At 63.4% G+C, this 19,740-nt stretch overlaps 1 protein-coding gene across 2 annotated transcripts; it reads left to right on the plus strand.

Moving 5' to 3' along the window:
* Positions 1 to 3,605: 3,605 nt before the first annotated feature.
* FIBCD1 (fibrinogen C domain containing 1) lies at positions 3,606 to 19,128 on the plus strand. Of its 2 annotated transcripts, XR_005703723.2 has the most exons (8): positions 3,606 to 3,699; positions 8,535 to 9,011; positions 9,988 to 10,147; positions 10,827 to 10,963; positions 15,740 to 15,836; positions 16,019 to 16,198; positions 16,452 to 18,218; positions 18,327 to 19,128. XR_005703723.2 is itself a non-coding variant. In XM_040083324.2 (7 exons), the coding sequence occupies exons 1-7, from the start codon at positions 3,628 to 3,630 to the stop codon at positions 16,709 to 16,711; spliced, it is 1,383 nt and encodes a 460-aa protein (XP_039939258.1). In that variant the 5' UTR covers positions 3,606 to 3,627; the 3' UTR covers positions 16,712 to 19,128. The 2 variants fall into 2 exon arrangements, 1 of the variants encoding a protein (XP_039939258.1); XM_040083324.2 differs by having other exon boundaries at positions 16,452 to 19,128.
* Positions 19,129 to 19,740: the final 612 nt, after the last annotated feature.

The raw sequence follows: 19,740 nt of genomic DNA on the forward strand, positions 1-19,740 counted from the left end.
AGCCCAAGACCTCTTTGTGGGTGGTTTGTGTCATTGTCTGAGCCATCGATTCCTCCCGTGGAAGAAAAAGGCCCTGACACAGCGAGCGGTGTCCTGCAGTGTCACTCAGCCATGGACAGAGCACTCGGCGCTCGGGAGAGAGGCTCCTTCCCTGGCAGCCAAAACGGCCTTTTCCTGCTGAACGAGGGGGACAGGGAATCCTGCACGGGCAGTGTTGGGAACAGGAGCTGGGGACACCCTGGGCTGCCCTGCTCCTGTGCAGGGACCCCCAGAGCAGCCAAACTCCAGCAGGGACAGCCCCCAGCGCGGACCAGGGCGGGCTGCTGTCCCTCCAGGTCGGTGGCCTGCTGAAGGACCAGCGAAGGACCATCCGGGCACCGCCGCTCTCCCCACGGCTGCTTGGGATGAGGCTCACGCGTCTCCTCTGCATTCTGCGCTCTCGCCGGCGCGGGGACGGAGAGCTTTGAAGGAGCTGCCCTTTCATTATTAATATGGTGATGATGTCTGACGCCGCGCGTGTGCAGCGACAGCTCTGCCTCCCGTGGCTCCCTGCCAAGGAAAGCACACGCTGTTCCTGGGGGAGGGCTCGGCGTCCCCCCCACCCCAGCCTCTCCCCAGCCCCGTGTCTGGGACAGTCCCGCCCCACAGAGCCCCTCTCTGGGCCGGACCCACGGGACGTCGGTGCTCTCACCGGCTCTGGCACGCTGGGGATGCACACCGAGCGTGGCTGGGCACAGCAAGGAGGGTGAAGTGCCACCGAGCCGTGTCTCGTGGTGTCCCAGTCTCTGCAGTGTCCTGTCCCCACGGGGGGCACAGAGCTGACCCCAGCCCAGCCTCTGCCCGACACCCCCACTGCAACCCGGCTGTCTTGGACCACAGGGTAGAAGACAGCGTCTGAAATGGTTTAAAAAGACTCGGTTTAGAGCTTGCGTCTGATCCTGTGTTGCTTCAGTCGTTTTCTTCCCCCAGGCCAAGCCGGGACCCCGGGGCAGCGCGGGCAGAGCCGGCTTCGGGAGGGAAACGCTGCCAGGAGCCGCAACTCCCAGCAGGGCCCGCAGCCTCCCGGCATCCTCACATCAAACCTCTCCCCGTTTTTGCCCTCGGGCCACAGCCTGAGACATGAATCAGCCTCTCCGATGCCTATCGATCCGGGCTGGGCTGCTGGCAGAGCCCCCTCCTCACCCGCTCCCCTGGCAGCCCCGGGTGGATGGTCCATGCCCATTGGTGCCCAGCCACCACCGTGTGCCCAGGACAAGCCCTGAGCACCCAAATCCTTCCCGACACAGCCTGTGGAGCTGGGCCCGGGGCTGTGGGGCCGTGGCTCTCAGCTGGCCATGGACGCCCCTACCCACGTCCCCAGCTCCGCAGCTACAGCCGGACCTTGTGACAGGTAACGGGAGGTGACATGGGAGGTCAGTCAGTGACGAGCCAGGCCCGGGCAGGGCTCACCCTGAGCATCGCTCAAGCTCCCAAAAACACGGACCCCTCCGCCAGGGAGCCACCCTCCACCCGCTCACCTCACTGCCTGAAGATCGGCAGCTGGGAGCAGCGCTGGGACCGGGACGCGTCGGACGCCGCACCCTGGCAGCACCCTTGTGTCGGGGTGCAGTGGGGACACCCCACACACGGCAGGGCTGCCAGCAGGCTCCCCAGCATCCCAATCCCGCCCCACCTCCGCGACTGGGCTGTGGGTTATGTCAAGGTATGTTGGATTGCAAATTAACCGTCAGCCCGCTGCACGGTCCCGGCTCCATCTGCAGAAAATGAGTTGCTGGACTTGGAGAGTGTCCAGTTGTGCAGCTCGGCGTGCCTAACGCCCAGGGCTGACAAGCCACTGAATCACTCCTCCCCGCGCTGCCAGGCCGCATGAAGCCAAGATGCATTTCTTTTTAATGATAAGTTTTTATTGTTTGGAGTTGGGCTTAAACAGCTTCCCGGGGGCCAGCGCCTCCCGCTTCCAGCACGGCCGAGCGGAGCTGGGAGCCGAGCCCGTCTGGTGTGGGCACAGCGAGCACCGGCGGCACGAGTTGGCCGTTCTCAGCCGGGAAGGGAAGTCCTTGAAAAGCGTCCACAGGGAAGGAGCCGGGCTGCCAGCCACGAGCATCGCCCGGTGGATCCACGCTAAACATCTCTGCAGCCAAAGGCAGGATTTGCACCTGGCCGGGAGGCAAAGCACACACCCCACACTCACACACACAGCACGGACACACGGGTACCGACGGCTTGAGGTGATGCCTTGTGCTCCCCTCCCCGCCCCAGGGAGCTCTGTGGGAATATTTGCTGGCCCAGCACGCATCCAGCTCTTCCCAAAATAGGGGTCTGCCCTGGAGAGAAGCTGCTTGAACCCCTCGTACCCTCACATGCAACCTGCCAGCCCTGTGCCACACCGGCCCCCACAGAGAGGCAGCGCCCACGCCAGTGGAGCCACACGGAAGCTGCTGGGAGGTCCTGGCTGGGGCTGAGCTCCAGGGACAGAGACCCCAGGGGGTTTGGAGGAACCACCTTAAGCAGGGGACAGCCTCGTGCTGCAGGACAAGGGGCTGCAGGGTTTCCCGGAGGATTCTCAGCCTTGAGAGAGAGCTCAGCCTCCCCCCAGCCGGATTGAAGCAGCGCCGAGCCATCGCTGCTCTCACGATGCTCTGAACCTCTCAGCAACGCTCCTGCCCGCAGGTCAGACAAGTGGCAAATAAAAGATTTACGGGAGGTGCGGCAAAGCTACGGGAAGGAAAACCACATCCGCACGGGAGCGGCGGCACACCGGGCCGGGAGGGAGCCCTGGCACGCAGGGCCAGCACGGCGGCTTTGGGCTGGCAGCGCCGGGGTTTGGGCATGGCTGTGACCCTGGAGGAGGTGGGGGCGGCTGCTGCCTCGCCCCGCCAGCACCAGCTTCCCCACAGCGCGCTGGGATTCGCTCAGAGAGCCTCCCAGCACTTTGGCTACCCTTGGGCACAAAGGTTTGGGGGGGGGGGTGGCGATGCCAGTGCCACCCTCTCCACCCCCCGCCCAGCACCCTGCCCATCCCTGCCCACCGAGGGGACTGAGCCCCACCAGCTCGGGGTGTTCCACTGGAGGATGTAGGGGCGTATCTTTGGGAAGGGGGTGAGCGGGTTCCGGGGGCATCTCCCGCTCCCCCCCGCCCCGGTCCCTGCAGCACCCCCGATCCCGCTGGTACCGGCCCCCGCCTTACCTGCAGCCGCTCCTCCAGCTGTGCTGCCACATCTGGGCAGCTGCAGAGCCCGGGGCTGGAGGGGGGCGTTCGGGTCCGGTTCCGGAATGATTGGGGCGGCCGGGGGGCGGCGGGCGGTGCTGGAGGGTGCTGGGGGGACCGGGAGATCCCCCGGGGCATCACCGGGCGGGGTGCCCGGAGCGGGGCCGGGGGAGCCCAGGGGGGGATCGGGGCGGGCGGGGAGGGAAGATCCACCCCCGTGTCCGTGCCCGTGTCCTCCCTCCCTCCTCTTCCTCCCTCCCTCCTCCTCCTCCTCCTCCTCCTCCGCCGCCGCCGCCGCCCGTCCTCCGCCGCGGCCAGCCGGGCAGCGCGGGCGGGCCAGGGGCTGCGCCGCCGGGGAGGAGGTTTGGGGGGGCTTTGGGGGGTCCGGGCACTTACTTGGGCTGGAAGTTGGCGGCGCGATGGGGAACGAGCGTTGGAAAACCGTGGGAGGAGCCTCGCAACTTGAGGATGGGCAGCAGGAGAAATCACAGGTACGGGGCGGCGGGGGGCGGGGGGCAGGAGGGGGGGTCAGCAAGTCCGGGGGTCCCAGCGACCCCCCAGTGTCCCCAGCGAGCTTTTCTCCTTGCGCACCCCAGCGTGGCGAGCTGCCCCCCCGTCCCCCCCGTGCGAAGCCCCTCGGGCTGCACCTCCTCACCCCCCCCAAATCAATGTGTTAATTAACCTGCAGCCGGGGTTCCCACCCGCCTTCCCCCGGCCGGGCAGCGGGAGATGCTCGGGAGCTGCCACACGCCTCTGCTGAAACAGCCACGCGCTCTAAACTGCTTAAATAACCCTTTAGAAGGGATTTGGCATCTCAGCTCCGCGCTGCAGCCGGAGTCATCCCTCCCGCTTCGGGGACTCCCCGGCCGCTCGACCCGCTCTTAACCTCCAGGTTTTTTTTTGGGGGGAGGCCGGCGTTGCGGCGGGTGCGGTGGAGCGGCGGCAGCGGCTGCGGGGACACGCGGGGGACCCGGCACGTGCCGGAGCCTGTTTGCACATCCCGCTGCACGTGTGCCAGCTCCGCCAGCCACCGGGCACGGCCGGCGAGCCCAGAGAAGCCCAGCATGGGTCGGCTTGGAAGGGGCATTAAAGATTACCCAGTTCCGACCCGCCTCTGCCGCCTTCCGTTAGACCGGGTTGCTCAAAATCCCCATCCAGCCCGGCGCTGGACGCTTCCAGGGATAGGCACAGGCGGGGATGCACGCTGGGCGCAGGCAGGGTGGGAAGAAGGAGTGCGGAGTGTGGGTAAATGTGTCTGGGAAAAGCTGGAGGACAGCAAATCTCCAGCGAGCCTGGGAGGGGAGGGAAGGAGCCAAGAGCTGGCAGTGCTGCCCTTCCTCGGCACCAGGAGCTGGGCAGGGATGGGGGGAGCAGCCGTGAGACACGCTCGGCCCCAGGTCCTCCGCTTCCCTGTCCCCTGACAGCCGCAGCAAGGCGAGAGAGGGGTTTCTGCCCGACTTCTCCCTTCTGTGCACCCTTCCCCGCTCCCTTTTCTCCCCGCTCAGCCCCTCCATGCCGAGCAGCTTCCGCGCCTCACCGGAGAGGGGAGCGCACCCCGGGAGAGCCCTGATCCCCCGAGAGGGAAACCAGCCCGCCCTCCCCTCCCTGGCAGAGCTCCCTCGCTGTGCGCAGCCCCTGCACGCAGGGATTCGAGCGGTGCCGTCCGTCTGGAGCTGCCATCCCCCCGCGGTTGTGCCCCCCGTGGCCCCGAGGGCACGGTGAATGCGGCCCCACCACCCGCGCGGAGCTGGATGGTTCACGGTGGCTTTCCAAGGGTGCAACAAGAGTTTGCCGTGCAGCCGGTGCTGCGATGGCAGCTGCCGCGAGCTCCGGAGGAATCCCATCCCATCCCATCCCATCCCATCCCATCCCATCCCATCCCATCCCATCCCATCCCATCCCATCCCATCCCGGCTGCGTGCTCACCCACAGAGCCGGCTCCGGGGCGCTCCTCATCCTTGCCGTCCTCTCTCCTCTCCCGTTCCCGATCCGCAGAGCGCGGCGTGCCGTGGGAGCGATCGCGGGCAGGCTCTGGGTGACGGAGGAGAGCAGGAGGACGGGAGCGGGGTCCGGTTCTCCCGCTCCGTGCCCGCGGGGAGCCGGCAGGGAGCGGGGGGCGGCTGGGACACAGCCCCGCAGTGGAGCGGAGCAGGGATGCAAACGGAGCTGCTCGGGCAGCTCTGAATGAGCGATGGGTTCGGGGTGCGGGATTGACCCTTGCTGCCCCGGGGCGCCGTCAGCGCTGGGGGGGCCCCGGCAGGGAGCTGGGGGGTACCTGGACTAAAGTTTGCACCAGCAGCTGAGCCTGGGCAGTGCAAACTGCAGTGTCCACTGGCCTCGGAACAGAACGCAGGGTCTGGTTTGTACCCGGCTGAGGGCACAGCCCAGGGGCAGAGCAGCCAGGCTGCCGGACCCCTGCCTGCCATCCCACAGCAGCGCTTGTCTGGTGAGCTGGAGAGGAGCAGGGATTTTGGCAGGAGCAAAGGGCACATCCTCATCTTAGAGCATGTCCAAGGGCAGAGCTCAGCCTCTCCTGCCACCACTCTCCATCCTTGCTCTCCAGGGACCGGCCACCTCTGGGTGCCCTGGGGACAAGGCAGCTCGTGTTCTTCCCTTCCCAGGGGCTGCACTGCTGGAGCTGCTTTTGTCTCCATCCCCAGCATGGCCAGTCTGGCTGGCTGAGTGGGCTGGGGGATGCTTTGAGGGGCCTCATGGGGTCCAGAGCTGCTAATGAAGCGTGGCTGGGTCACCAAGGACCTGCACCCATGGGTGACCAAGCACAGCCCTACTGCTGTGCAGGGCACGGAGAGCCCGACTCAGCTTTGCACCAGGGACAAAACCATCCCATAGATCCTGCCTGGGGCTCCCTCCCAGCCTCCAGAGCAGGTTTGCAACTGAAGATCTGCTCTTCCCAAGCACCACTCAGTCCCAGAGCTTCTGCTCTCCTTTGGAAGGAGTGACTTGGAGACACTGGGACCTCCAGCCCAATGGATGTCCCCAGGGGAACATCAATAACCAGGGCAGAGGGATGTCCTACAGCTGTCCAAAAGTCTTGGCAAGAATTCCAGGAGCTTGAGGCCATGGAACAGACAGCAGGAACGCTGGGGATCCTGAGAGCTGTGGTCATGGTGAGGCAGGACCCTGTGTCAGGGGGTGTCTGCAGGGCCCCGTGCCAGCAGCTGGGCACGCTGCTGCACTGCTGCTCTGCTGGAGGGGCTTAGGGGGACCCCCACCCCAGTTTGGAGTGCTGTTGGAGCCACTGGCTGAGTTTCCCTCCTCTCCCCACTGCAGGTTGCCAGGTAACACAACCTGCCAGCAAAATGCCGTGGGACTCATGAAGCTGCCACCACTCAGGATCTTGCAGTCGCAAGCAGAGGGGATCATTTTGGAAGGGGATTGTCCCCCAGTTCCCGCTGCTGGGGGGAGGGCAGTGATTCTGGGGCTGGAAAGCTGGAAAACAACTGGATACAGCTCCCAGTGTGGCGGTACAGCCAGGCAGAGCTGTGAGATTTTGGTGTGTTACAGCCCAGCTGGGATTTGTGTGGCCGTGGGAAGGGGAGCATCATCCATCCATGGCTCTGTTCTGGGAGCTCTGACTGCCCTGAGGGCACCCTCAGCCTGTGCAGCTCCTCCATGCGCCCCTGGAGCTGGGCACATCAGCATCGTACGGAGCAGCAGCAGGATGGGAGGGCACAAAGTCCTGGAGATGAGGGTGCTGTCACAGCCAGGACAACCACAGGGACAGGGTCCCTGCTCACGCTGTAGATCCCAAACCACCTGACACTGGCCTTTGGTCAGCAGCCACCCCTCCTGTCACTCCTGTGCTTGCAGGGTGCTGAGGGGCCCAGCTGAGCCCAGGTCCTGGGTATCCACACAAGGATCTGAGCAACGGGCATCTCCCACCTCTGTCTGCCACCATCCTGCTGCTCCTGGGTGTCCCCTGTGCCCCCAAGCCAGGGCTTGGTGTCCACACACACCAGGCAGACTCCCCAAGCCCCTGCCCGCCCAGGGTTTCCCTCATTGCCTTTGACATCTCCTTTTAGCGTGTGCCGAGGGGCTGAGCCTGGGGCTGTCTCCTCACAGAGGTCCCTGCAGGTGGCTCCCCGTTCAGTCCAGTGCTGTTTGCATCTGCAGCCTCGCTCCATGGAGAGGGGGGAAAAGCCCGGAGCATACCCCGGGGCTGCTGGGGCATCCTCGGCCCCCCAGCCAGCCCCGCCGGGGTCACCTTAATGCAAACGTTTTCGTGAGCGGGGATGGAATGAAGGGTGCTTGAAGGAAGGTGTCACTCCAGATAGATGTGCACGGGAAGGGACAGGGCCTGGGAAATCTTTGCAGATGCAGCAATTTTCCCCTCGTTTCTGGGGAAAGTAGTCTTTGTCTCCCTGAATCTGCAGTTTGCTGCCAGCCCTGCAATTCCTTGTGACAGCCGCGGCCAGGGTCAGGGGAAAATCACAGCCTCTGTCCTGCAGGTGTAACGAGGAGGGGAGGTGAAGGGAGCCCGGGAGCTGATGGGATCGGGTGGCAGCTCGCTCGCTCTGCACTGACTGTGCCGGCACTTCAGGCTTTGCAGGCAGAAGAGGCTCTAGGTGGGCATGGAGCAGGTGCCACGGGCTGAGCCGATGGGTCTGAACGGCAGCAGAGCTGCCAGAGACCTTTCCTACAGCAGCTCCCCCTTGCCGGGAGGCTCTGGGAATGATCGGAGGCTTTGGGAGCAGCTCTGCGGCCCTCCCGCAGGAAATGAGGCGACAAGGGGGATGGGGATATCCCTGGATATATGCCAGGGATAGCCCGGCACAGCTGGGAGATGCCCTATGCAGAGCAGGTCCCCACAGTACTCAGGACAACGCGACCCCAGCACTGACCCTTGTTGCTCTCCCTGCGGTCCCTGCTGTGAGGGACACGAGGTGTTTCCCCTTTTTCCTCCCCGCGTTTGTGCCCAGGGCAGCGGGGAGCCCCGCACGCATCTCCCGGGCAGCCGGGGCTGCTCCAGCCGAGGATCACCGCGGTAAATAAAACATGCCAGCGGGAGCCGGCGGCTGCCGTGCCTTGGCTCTCGTTATTATTTCATAGCCCGCTCCCAGGCGGGTTGAGCTGCTCTGCTCACTCGCTGTTCGCCCGTGGCCTCCGTGTCCCTCCATGTCCCTGGCAGAGCCGCGGGGCTCCCCGGGGTCCCCTCTCCCTCCTCTGCCACCACCCGCCCCCACGGCCGATGTCACCGCCAGTCCCGCAAAGCCCTCGCGGGTTTGAGCCCAGCTCTGGGATGAAGGGGAGCGGGCTGGGGCCGTGCAGCGGGGTGCTGATGGTGCGTCCGTGCCTCTGCCTACAGAGGATGAGCTGCGGGTACATCCTGTGCACCGTCCTGCTCTCGGTGGCCGTCCTCCTGGCGGTGACAGTCACGGGGGCCATCCTCTTCATGAACCACTACCACACGCCCGTCACCGAGTCGCCCCCCGTCATCAGCACCAACCCCGAGGAAGCCAACGCGCTGGTGACCATCGAGAAAGCCGACAGCTCCCGCATCAACATCTTCATCGACCCCAACTGCCCCAGCGCTGCCGGCACCCTGGGGCGCGTGGAGGGGCTGCAGACCTCCCTGCTGCGCGCCGTCACCGACCACGACGCCGAGGCCAAGGCCACCAAGAGCCAGCAGAAGGCCCTGCTGGTCACGGTGGCCGACGAGGTGGCCAAGCTGCTGACCCACGCCGTGCAGCTGCGCGCCGACTGCGACGGCCTCAAGAAGGGGCACAGCGCCATGGGGCAGGAGCTCAGCGCCCTGCAGGGAGAGCAGGGCAGGCTCATCCAGGTGAGCAGGGGCTGGCAGTGCCAGGCAGGGCTCCCTGCGGGTGGAACTCGCTGTCCCCACGTCCCTGAGGGCACGGCCGCTTGCAGCTCCCGCCCACAGCATCCAGGGGGGAGCTCCAGGAGAAGGAGCTGGGGTTGAAGGCAAGTGCTTGGGAATTGGAATTTGGGATGTGTCTCCCTGCCAAACCGCCCCAGTGCCAGCGAGCCATGTGCAGCCTCCCACATTGTGGGTGTCCCAGCTCCAGTTTGGGAGTTCCAGCCAGAGCCAAGCACAACACGGAACCTTGTAATGGGCTGTTCATGCAGCAATCAGCCCTCCCCTCTTTACAGTCCCCAAAATTTCCCAGCCAATGAGGAAATGAGTTCATGCAGCAATCAGCCCTCCCCTCTTTACAGTCCCCAAAATTTCCCAGCCAATGAGCTGTGTCAAATTTCTTACCTGGATATGCCAGGGGTCTGCCGGGCGTCGCAGCAATATCCAGGGCACTGCTGGATGCTCCATGCCTGACCCTCCTGGCACTCAACTTCCACTGCCCACAGCTGCTTGTTTCTCGCTGCTTCGCTTCTCTCCCCAACCTGCTGCTCTGCCACGGCCAGCCCGTGTCACTGTCCCGGCCTGGGTCACCTCGGGGGACGATGAAGAGCTGGCGGCTGCCTCAGGACACGGCTATTCCTGCCGCCTCCGTCATCCTGTCCTTTGCCCAGAGATGCTCTTTATCCCGTGGGGTGGCGGCACCGATGCACCCAGCTGTGGGGATTTCTCCTCCTCGGTGGCAAGAGGTGCATTATCTGGCCCCTGCCAAAAAGCAACAGAGAAATGTTTCATGGGATGTGCCGTGGGTTTATGACCCCACCAGCCCATAGCCTGGCATCGCTGAGCAGTGGGAGCTGGCAGAGCGGTCAAGGGGCTGGGATGGGGAAGGGATTTCAGCATTTAACCACAATTCCGTGTCCCCCCGTGTGTCCCCCGCCCACAGCTGCTCTCGGAGAGCCAGACCAACATGGCTCGGCTGGTGAGCTCAGTCAGTGACGTGCTGGACACGCTGCAGAAGGAGCGCGGCGGGGCCCGGCCCCGGCTCAAGGCTGACCTGCAGCGAGCCCCCGCCAGGGGAGCGCGGCCCCGGGGCTGCTCCAACGGTGAGCCTGCATCCCCGGGCAGCCCCTGGGGAGAGGGATGTGGCAGGGAGAAAACCACCCAGGATATGGAAAACATCCTGGAGAAGGGATTGAATACAGTGCAGGGGCTGGCAAGGAGGTGGAGAAGGAGGGAGACGGAAAGCTGTGTCCTGGAAGGGGGGGGTTCTCACCGTGCAGCTCCCACCTGTCCATAAATCAGCCTAAAAGCCCCTTCACACCCCTGTAAACCCATCTGCTCCCCACAGAGCATAGCAAGGACACGAGTAGAGCATTCACCTCCATTGGGTGTGGAGGGTGGCCCTGCACAGGCTCGGCATTAACAGTGACATTCCTCAGCGTTGGGTTGAGGTGCAGCTGAGCGAGTCTGGCCTGGAGCTGGGAGCACGTGCCCACAGCCTCCCTGGGCATCGGCTCTGCCTCGTCCCCATCTGGGTCCCAGCTTGCCCTTGCCATCACACAGGGACAAGGGGTCAGTCCCTACCAGCTGCTGGGGAGTCCCCGTGGTGGTGGCACCGCCCTGAGCAACGGAGAAGGGAGGGAAAGAGCAAAGCAGCACCAAGCGGGCAACCAGAGCTGAGAGCGAGGTCGGGAGCCTGGAAGAAACGGCAAGACATTAAATGAGATCATTAATTAACCAGCTTTCCCCTCGTTCCCACCCCATCCCAACACCACGCCGCAGGCTCCCGGCCCCGAGACTGCTTTGACATCTATGCGAGTGGACAGCAAGAAGATGGGATTTACTCCATCTTCCCCACGCACTACCCTGACGGCTTCCAGGTCTACTGTGACATGACGACGGACGGGGGAGGCTGGACGGTGAGCTGCCACCGTGCTGGGGACACCGGGTGACACCACTGTGCCCACGGGCTGGCGCTGTGCCGGAGGTGGGAGATGTCGCTTTGGACACTCGGATGTGTCATCAGGATGGGCAAAAAAATGTCAAGGGGGCCTGGCTGTGCACGCAGAGCTTCCAGCCAGACCCCTGAGCTGGACCCAGCGCCTGCCCTGCGCTGGGGAGCTCGGCTGGAGCTGGAGGGTTGGATGCCACCACTGGAATCTGTCCTTCCCAGCAGGGATGCGGCGGCGGCTGTGCCATGGGGAAGGTGGCTGTGCTTTGGTGCAGCTGGTGAGGCGGTGCTGGGGCTCAGGGCAGACCCCAAACCCGGCGTGTTCGGCCTCATCTGAGGCCGGGCTGCCTGGGGCACCTCGGGTGCTCTGCTGATTCACTCCCTGTCCGATCCGCTTTGTCGCTTCGCCGTGCTCACGGTGACGGGGGCAGGGAGCAGGGGGATGGGGGGACATGGCGCTGCCTCCCCTCCCTCAGCCCCAGGGACCCTCGGGTGCGAGCAGCTCCCCCTGCCCTGGAGGGCATCCCTTGGGGTGCCAGTAGGACAGAGAGGGGGTCCCAGGAGGTGGAGGGGTCTCACCGGGCAGCCTCTGCCCCGAGGACACCCTGGGTGAGCCGAGCTGGCCAGCACCCCTCCAGCTGGGCGTTCTAGGAAACAAATCCCCACGATCTGATTCCCCTAAGCAGCTTTGAGCGGGGCCAGGAGGGAGCTTAGCCCCCCTGCCCTCAGGGGCCGATGAGCCTTCGACCTCCCAGAGCCCACCCTGCGCAGGAGGAACCTGTGGTGTGCGAGTGGTACCAGCAGCTCCAAGGGGAAACTGAGGCACAGCACAGCCCGTGGACCTCGGCTCTTGGGGGCTTACAGAGAGGAGAGGGGGACCCTTCTGGCTCCCCAGGGTGCGGAGGGTCCTTGCAAACCCCGTGCACAGCCTGCACAGCCTCCACCGGCCCCAGCCAAGCCTGAAGAGCAGCCCAAGGTGATTAGCGAGACACTCAGAGGCTTATTGAAAGCTGCTGCAGGCAGGAGAGCTGGGGCTGGGCTGGGGAGGGGGCACAGCGAGCGATTCTAAACCGGCAGGGTCTGGGAGGGGAGTGCACAGAGCCCTCGGCTCTGCCCTGCCTTGATGGGGCGAGAAGCCAAAGCAGGCGCTGGGTGCCAGGGGCCGGAGCTGTGCTGAGGGTGCACACCCAGGCTCCTGTTCCTCGGGGCTGCTCTGCAGCACAGGGTCCCAAACCTCCCCCAGCGCCTTGGGTGCAGGGATTGTCTCAGCCATCTCCCAGGGGATGGGGCTGTGGGGGCACTGGACGATCCAGGCTCCAGGTAAGCCATGGCACGGCTGGGTGCTGTGGTGCAGAGCCTGGGAAATTTACCCTTCCCTTCCCTTCCCTTCCCTTCCCTTCCCTTCCCTTCCCTTCCCTTCCCTTCCCTTCCCTTCCCTTCCCTTCCCTTCCCTTCCCTTCCCTTCCCTTCCCTTCCCTTCCCTTCCCTTCCCTTCCCTTCCCTTCCCTCGAGAGATTACTCCTGACATTTGGGCTTATTTGCATGTGGGTGGGTGGAAGCGATGGCAGCCGCTGAATCAATTTTGACTCGGGAGCTGCTGAGCTCAGCTTTAGCCTGCCCGGACAGCTCAGAGGCCGTGGGGCAGAGCTCAGGTCCGACCCCAGAGGCAGGGTCCTGCCTGCTCCCTGTCCCCGTCCCGGGGAGCTGAGCTTTGTCCCCCCTCGGTCCTGCCCACCAGCAGCACGGCCTCGTTTGTTTGTGGGTTTGGGTCAGGTGCTGATGGGATCATCCAGATCCTGTGCCCAGCCCTGCCTGTGACTGCCCAGCCCAGCTCCCCCCCTGACACTCACCTCTGGCATTTTCTTAAAGTAATAATGGGATGATGGAGGGCAAGGGAGGCTCAGCATCCCACGAGGGCTCAAAAATTTCCTTTTCATATTGATGTTGTCTTCAGAACATCTTTGCAAACGCCCCACGCTCCTGCCAGTGCCCCCGAGCCTCCACTGCTCCTCGTCTGGGGCAAAATGCCCTGGGGTCAGCATCTCAGTCCCATGAGCAACAGTGCTCTGTGTGCCTCAGCATCTCCATGTGCAGCCTTCATCGGGAAATGGTGGAAGAGGCGAGGGATGCAGAAGAAAAGGCTGTGCCAGCAGGACGAGGGCTGTGCTAAGTGACAGCTTCCAGCTCCAGGGGTGCCTGCTTGTGCTGGGACACTGGTGGGGACAGCTTCACCAGCCTGGCCATCCCCTGCTGGAGGGGTCCTGGAGAGGGATGGGGGCCGAGCAGACGCTGCTGAGTTGGCTCTGGGCTGGGATAAACCGCAGGCAGGGGGTGAGAGGAGCCTGGAGAAACACGTGCTGGTTCCAAAGGACGTGGTTTATGTGCCACCACACACGGGAACAGATAATCCTGGTGGCAGGGCCGGGCAGGAGCAGTTGCTGGCAGGGCAGTGCTGCCAGCCGTGGTGTGCACAGGCTGTCCCACAGGACTGGCGCTTCCTGGAGACTGGCTCAGAGTTTTCTCCCTGGCTGAGCCCAAAGATCGTGTCTCTGCTGTGTCAGGGCTCAGAGGACACCTTGGGGACAGGGCTGTGGGGTCTGTGCTGCAGTGACAGGGCGGTGGGATCTGTGCCACGGCTGCCAAAACGGGACCAGGATCCTGAGCACCGTGGTGGTGAAGTGATGGCTGAACGCGTCCCCAGACCGGGGAGTTTCAAGCCCACCAGGAGTTTGGTGGAGCTGAGGGAGAGGAAGCTGCCAGTGCCACGGCAGGCACAGGTGGGTGCTCCCGCTCGTCCCTGCTTTTAACCCATTTTTCTGTGTGTTGTGGCTTTGCAGGAGCCCGCCCCTTCCCCACAAGGGCGACTGGGGGAGGCAGAGAATGAGGGAGATAAATATTTCAGCCTTGCCTTTAAAAGAAGGGAGGGAAAATCCTTTTTGCTTAAGAGGGGGTGATGCATATTTGATGAGGAGGAAAAGAGCTGCGAGGCAGGGCTGGGAGCACGATGAGCCTGCGGGTCACTGGCACACCCAGCATTCACTGAGGGGGGTCAGGAGGCTGCCACAGCCCTGCCTGCACCTGGTGGGTGCTCAAAAGAGGCACAGAAGGGGCTGTGCATGCGAAATGATGAGGATGGAGCAGGAGACTCGGGAGGATGCAGCACCTCCAGCACTCACCAGCAGCCAGCCTGGTTTCCAGCCCGCTTGGGGCTGAGGCTGGTGGGCAGTGGGGCGCTGAAGGTGGGGTGATTCCTGAGCTGTGCCAAGGCTCAGGCAGTGGAGCCCTGTCCCACACCTTCCCTGGGCACCACTCAGGCAATTGGCCTATTTACAACCGTGGGTCAAAGCCGATTAAGAGCGAGCCCTGGTGCTGCCTCCACCTCCTTCCCCTGGCACCAGCGACGGAGCCGATGTTGGGAAAATCAGCTTCAGGCCCCAGTCCAGCCACACCGTCCCCCTTTCCCAACAAGCCTGAAGAAAGCCCCTTTAAAGGGGCTTAACCACAGCTTCTCAAGCGCTCAACGCCGGGATAAAAATTAAGGCTCTAATTCTAGAAGGTAAGTACAGCAGGATCAGAGCCGTGCCATGCCGAGGAGCGTGCCGGAGCCTCAGCCAGCACACACAGCCCCAAAAACGCCCAGCTGGGGAAGGGCAAACCAGGGAGAGGCTCACAAGGGGGTTCTGCTCCACGTGCCAGGATGAAACTCCGTGCAGGAGGGCAGAAGCAGCCAGGGGGAGCAAAGCGTGGTGGCTTCACAGCTGACTTTAGGGTTCATCCATATTCCTCAGTCCTGGGATGCTGGAAGCTCAGCTCAGCAGCCCAGCCCAGCTCTGAAGATGGGGTCCTCTGGCCCCTGGGCTGCCAGGGCCTGGGAGGGTTCTGCCTAGATCACCCAGTGCCCCAGCTGTCCCCAGCACGGCCTCGGGAGCACGGAGCTCGGTGGGAGCGGGGCAGGTTTGCTCAGCCAACTTTAATGCAATTAATCTAGGGCTGGAGGCTTAATTAAGTTCAAATGGTCAGGCATGAAACAGCATTTTCTGGATCGCTGTCAATAAATCAAACCCAAAACCACGGATAAAAGGGGATGAAACGCACGGGGCACACAGGCCGATGAGCAGATGGGAGAGGAAAAGGGAAAGGCTCCGAGCAGAAAAGCTGCATTGAGCCCTGGGATCTGGCTAGGATCTGAGGACTCAGGGCAGTCAGTGCCCCTCGGTTAATTTCTCTGGGAGACTAATGAGGCTGTCACAGAGATGATATTTTATGATGGGGTGCTTGCCCAGGAGAGCAAGGAGATCCAGGAGGAAGAAATCGGCAGCTGGGTTTCTACACGGTTCTGAGCACCCACTGTGGGCAGGAGAGCTGACGGTGCTGCAGGACAGACCTCGGGTCATGCCGTCCATCCCTGTCCCTGCAGCAGCAGACCCCGGCTCTCTGGAGCAGCTGCAGGGTGTCCACTGCTCCAGGGACACTCCCCAAGGAGCTTCAGGTGTCAGCTCTGCTCACGTTTCCAGGCAGAGGGTCCTGTGAAGGGTTTTACCAGAACCGACTCGCCCACCCCCAGGAGCGGGCAGGCAAAGATCCAGCATTTCCCGGGACCTCTCCCCTGTGTGATCACCGAGCCGACAGGGTGTAATTTGTGCCGGTGTGGCAGGGCGTGCAGTGGCAGGGAGAGGTGGGCAGCGCGGTGGGGAGCAGAGGGGCTGCCTGGGGCACGCAACTGATGCTGTTTGTGTCTCCCCAGGTGTTTCAGAGGCGGGAGGACGGCTCCGTGAACTTTTTCCGCGGCTGGGAAGCCTATCGGGACGGCTTCGGGAAGCTGACAGGAGAGCACTGGTTAGGTGCGTGGGGCTGGCGGTGCTCCATCCTGGCAAAGCCTGCGCTCCCCTGGGGAGGTCTGGGGTTTTCTTTGCGGTGGAGGGGACACCGAGACCCCCCTGGACAGCGCCCGAGTCCTGGGAGTGATGGAGGGGCCGCCCCATCCCCACAGGGATCGCCACACTCACCCCTTTCCCTCTGCCAGGGCTGAAGAGGATCCACCTGCTGACGGTGCAGGGCAGCTACGAGCTCCGCATCGACCTGGAGGACTTCGACAACGGCACCGCCTTCGCCCGCTACGGCAGCTTCGGGGTGGGGCTCTTCTCCGTGGACCCTGAGGAGGACGGGTACCCCGTCACCATCGCCGACTACTCAGGGACAGCAGGTAGGGCAGCAGGACCCGGGCCCGTGGGCAGGGGGAGCCCACAGGCACCAAACCCCCTTGCTGGGGTGCTGCGTGCCCCCTGGCAGCAGCACCGCCTGCATCCCAAGGGAGCTGGAGGAGAGGGCGAGGTTGGGCAGCTGCTGGAGGAGCACCCTTGTAGGAGCCTCACTGGGGTGCCCAGGGGAGCCCCACGGGGCAGGGACCTGTCCCAAGGGCAGGAAGCGGCCATCAGGAGTCCTCTCCCCTGGGACAGGTGACTCCTTCCTGAAGCACAACGGGATGAAGTTCACCACCAAGGACCTGGACAACGACCACTCGGAGAACAACTGCGCCGCTTTCTACCACGGCGCCTGGTGGTACCGCAACTGCCACACCTCCAACCTCAATGGGCAGTACCTCAGGGGCCACCACAGCTCCTACGCCGACGGCATCGAGTGGTCCTCCTGGACCGGCTGGCAGTATTCCCTCAAGTTCACCGAGATGAAGATCCGGCCCATCCGGGAGGAGAATTAGCTGATGGCATGAGACCCACCCCCACCGTGCCCACTCCCCTGCCCTTCCCCACCCCACGCAGACCCATTCCCTCAGCTGCCACCCTCCTCATCCTCTCTGAGGGCTCGCCAGCCCCTGAGGGGCCCCTGGGGAGCTTCCAGTGAGGGTGACTTTGGCTCCTGGGCAGCCACAGACATCGCCAGACCTTTGCTTCCCACTGCCGCGGCTCCCCTGCAGCCAGAACAGGTCCTGGCCAGAGCGTGACCCACGGCCTGTGCTGGTGGCTGGGGCAGAGAGGATTTTGGGCAGAGGTGGCCAGCAGGGTCCCACAAGGAAGGAAAGGGGCTGCCTGGAGGGAAGGAAGGAGGGAGGGAGGGATGCAGCAGCCCAGGCAGGCTGAACACCTCTGGTCACTCCTGCTCTGGGCACTGACACCTGGCAGTGGGCTTGCCAAGCTGGCAAGGGACTGGCAGCACTCGTCACGGGGAAGCCCAGGCCCCCCAAACCCCCAGGACTGGGATGAGGCTGCTGCTCCACAGCTCCAGCTCCCCCCGTGGTGCTACTGGTGATGGGGAGGGCTGAGCTGGGTCAGCCTGACCGTGCCAGCAATTCCTCCTCCGGGCTGCAGAACTCTCTCCTCTGCCCCTGCGAGAGCAGCGCAGCTGGGGAGGGACAACCACCATCTCCTTCGTCCCCGTCGTCCCTGTCCTGACTCCTGGAGCCTCCCAGCAGGTCAGGACACCCCAAACTGGGCCAGGGCCGTGCTGCAAGGACGCACACCCAGAACCGAGCACGGCACAGAGCTGTTTTGGCACTGCTGGGCAAACAGAGAGCACAACAAGGAGGAGGAGGAGGAGGCGAGGAAGGTTCACTTCCCAGCACAGCTCTGCCTGCATTTCACAGCTCCTCCCTCCCAACCAGACCCACTCGGATTCACATCGGCCCTCTGCCATCCCAAAGCTGTGACCTTTCCCCAAACCCTTCGGGCAGCTCAGCCACATCTCCCCGTGAGCCCCCTCGTCGCTGCTGGCCTGGGCACCCGCGTTCATTTCCACCCCGGCTGAGCCGCGGCACCTGCAGATATCCAAAGCCTTTCATTTCCTCAAATCCCGTTAAGGGTTTGCAAAAAAAGAAGCCCCGAGTGGGGCTCAGCATCTGCAGGGCCCTGATAACGGGGCAGCAGCACCAGCCAGCCAAGCAGGAGCTGCCATGGGGTGTGGGACTGATGTCTGCTGCTGGCTCCCTGGAAGGACTCAAATGGGGGATTTTGTCCAAAAAAAAAAAAAAAACCAAACAGAAAAACGAGAACCAAATGTGAGCGCTCTCTGGACCAGAAGGGGAGGGGACAGACGGAGCCCTGCCACCCTTTCCATCATTTTCTGCCCGTGCTACAGCAGAGCCCTGGCCCCAAGAAACACCATCAGACAGACGGATGGACTGAGGAGGGGAGGAAAACTCCCGCTGTCTCCACTTCCAGGGGAGCTTAAAGCACAGGGAGATCAAAGGCTCAGCTTCCCAACTGCACCAGGTTTGTACTTCCCTCTGTGATTCTTTTTTTAAGCCTTCCCACCTCAGATCTTGTGCTGGACAAGCTCTCTCACCTACTGGGTGAGTCCCTGTCTGTCTGCCCTGACAGAGAAATGGACAAACGATGCTTTGGGATCACCACAGCTTTTTACTCTGCCAGAGAGATTCTTCAGAGCCCTCAGGTGAGGATGAGCTCTGAGTGAAGGGCGCTCAGCTCCACGCTCTCCAGAGCAGCTGCTCAGGCCGGCTTTCTGCAACGAAGGGAACTGGGGGGGAACTCAGCGGTGGCATTTCTCAGCACAACAGCAGGAGCCCTGACAACTTCCAAGGAGCTTCCTGCGTTCCACTGGACCTTTCTGGAAAGGCTCCTGCCTGCACCCGTCTTTGCTTTTCGGTCAGATATTTTGGTGGATTAGCTGTGGCTGGGTTTTCTGATGCTTTGGGCAGGAATGCACACGGAACCCTGCGCCGGGTGGGAAGGTTCATTGCCCCCCAGGCCCCTCCAGTGGCGTTCTGCCGTGCCAGGGAGGGGATGTTGCACGTTGGTTTGTCGGTAGCACGCCCTTGTGTAACTGCCTGTGCCACCCAGGAGCCCTCAGAGCCTTTGTTTTGATTTGCACGAGAGGTATTTAATCCATGCCAAGACGCAGGATTTCCCAGGATTATTCCCAAGAGCTCACGCATTGCTCCATGGCCCCGGATTAGGTTAAACCCATCTGTGGTGGCACCTCCCTGGACAGGGGCGGGCAGGGGTGACCCGGGGTCCGGGATGTGGCCATGAACCTTCCCAGAGAAGCCCTGGGCCAGGCCGTGGTGTGTAGCAGTGCCGTGAAGTCTAGGTCGTGTGTGAGTGTGTCCAATGCTGTACATGTGGACTTTCTAAACTCCTTAATAAAAGGAACTCATCGTTACTCACCGTGTGACAGCGTGGGGACGCGGCCGCAGTGGTGACAGCAAAGGGAGTGACACTGAATCGCTGCAGTTCCTCGCTGCGCTGGGGGGATGGCTCCTTCCCCGTGCCAGGCTCGCGGCACAAAATCCTTGGGAATTCACCTACCGTGCTGAAACCACCCTGCAGAACAAGAGCTGGGGAGACCCAGGGAGCTGAGGAGGCTTCCCAGAGCTCCAGCCCAAACCAAGGCCCTGCAGGACCTCGGGGTGGCCCTGGGGCTGGGGCTGGGAGGGTGGCAGGTGCCTGTGCCAAGGGAACCCGCTTCCTGCTCCCATGGACAGAGCACCGAGCCATGCCCCAGTCCACCCCTGCTGCCCACTTCCCATTCCACTGCCACAGCCCAGGACACACCTGTGGGGACAGCAGGGTGCCTTGGGGACCACGTGCCAGCACTGGTGGCTGTGTGTGTTGACCAGGGGGGTGGGAGCACTTTGGGCATGTCCACATGAGGCCAGGCCCCGGGCGGCTTTGGGGGTGCAGGGGTCTCCTGTGGTTCCATGCACACAAACCTGTGTGTGGGACCCCCAAGAGCTGCACACGGGGATGCACCAGCCAGAGGAGGGGGACACAC

The sequence above is a fragment of the Hirundo rustica genome, chromosome 20, assembly GCF_015227805.2.
Source record: "Hirundo rustica isolate bHirRus1 chromosome 20, bHirRus1.pri.v3, whole genome shotgun sequence".
In the NCBI taxonomy this organism is placed as follows: Eukaryota; Metazoa; Chordata; class Aves; order Passeriformes; family Hirundinidae; genus Hirundo; species Hirundo rustica.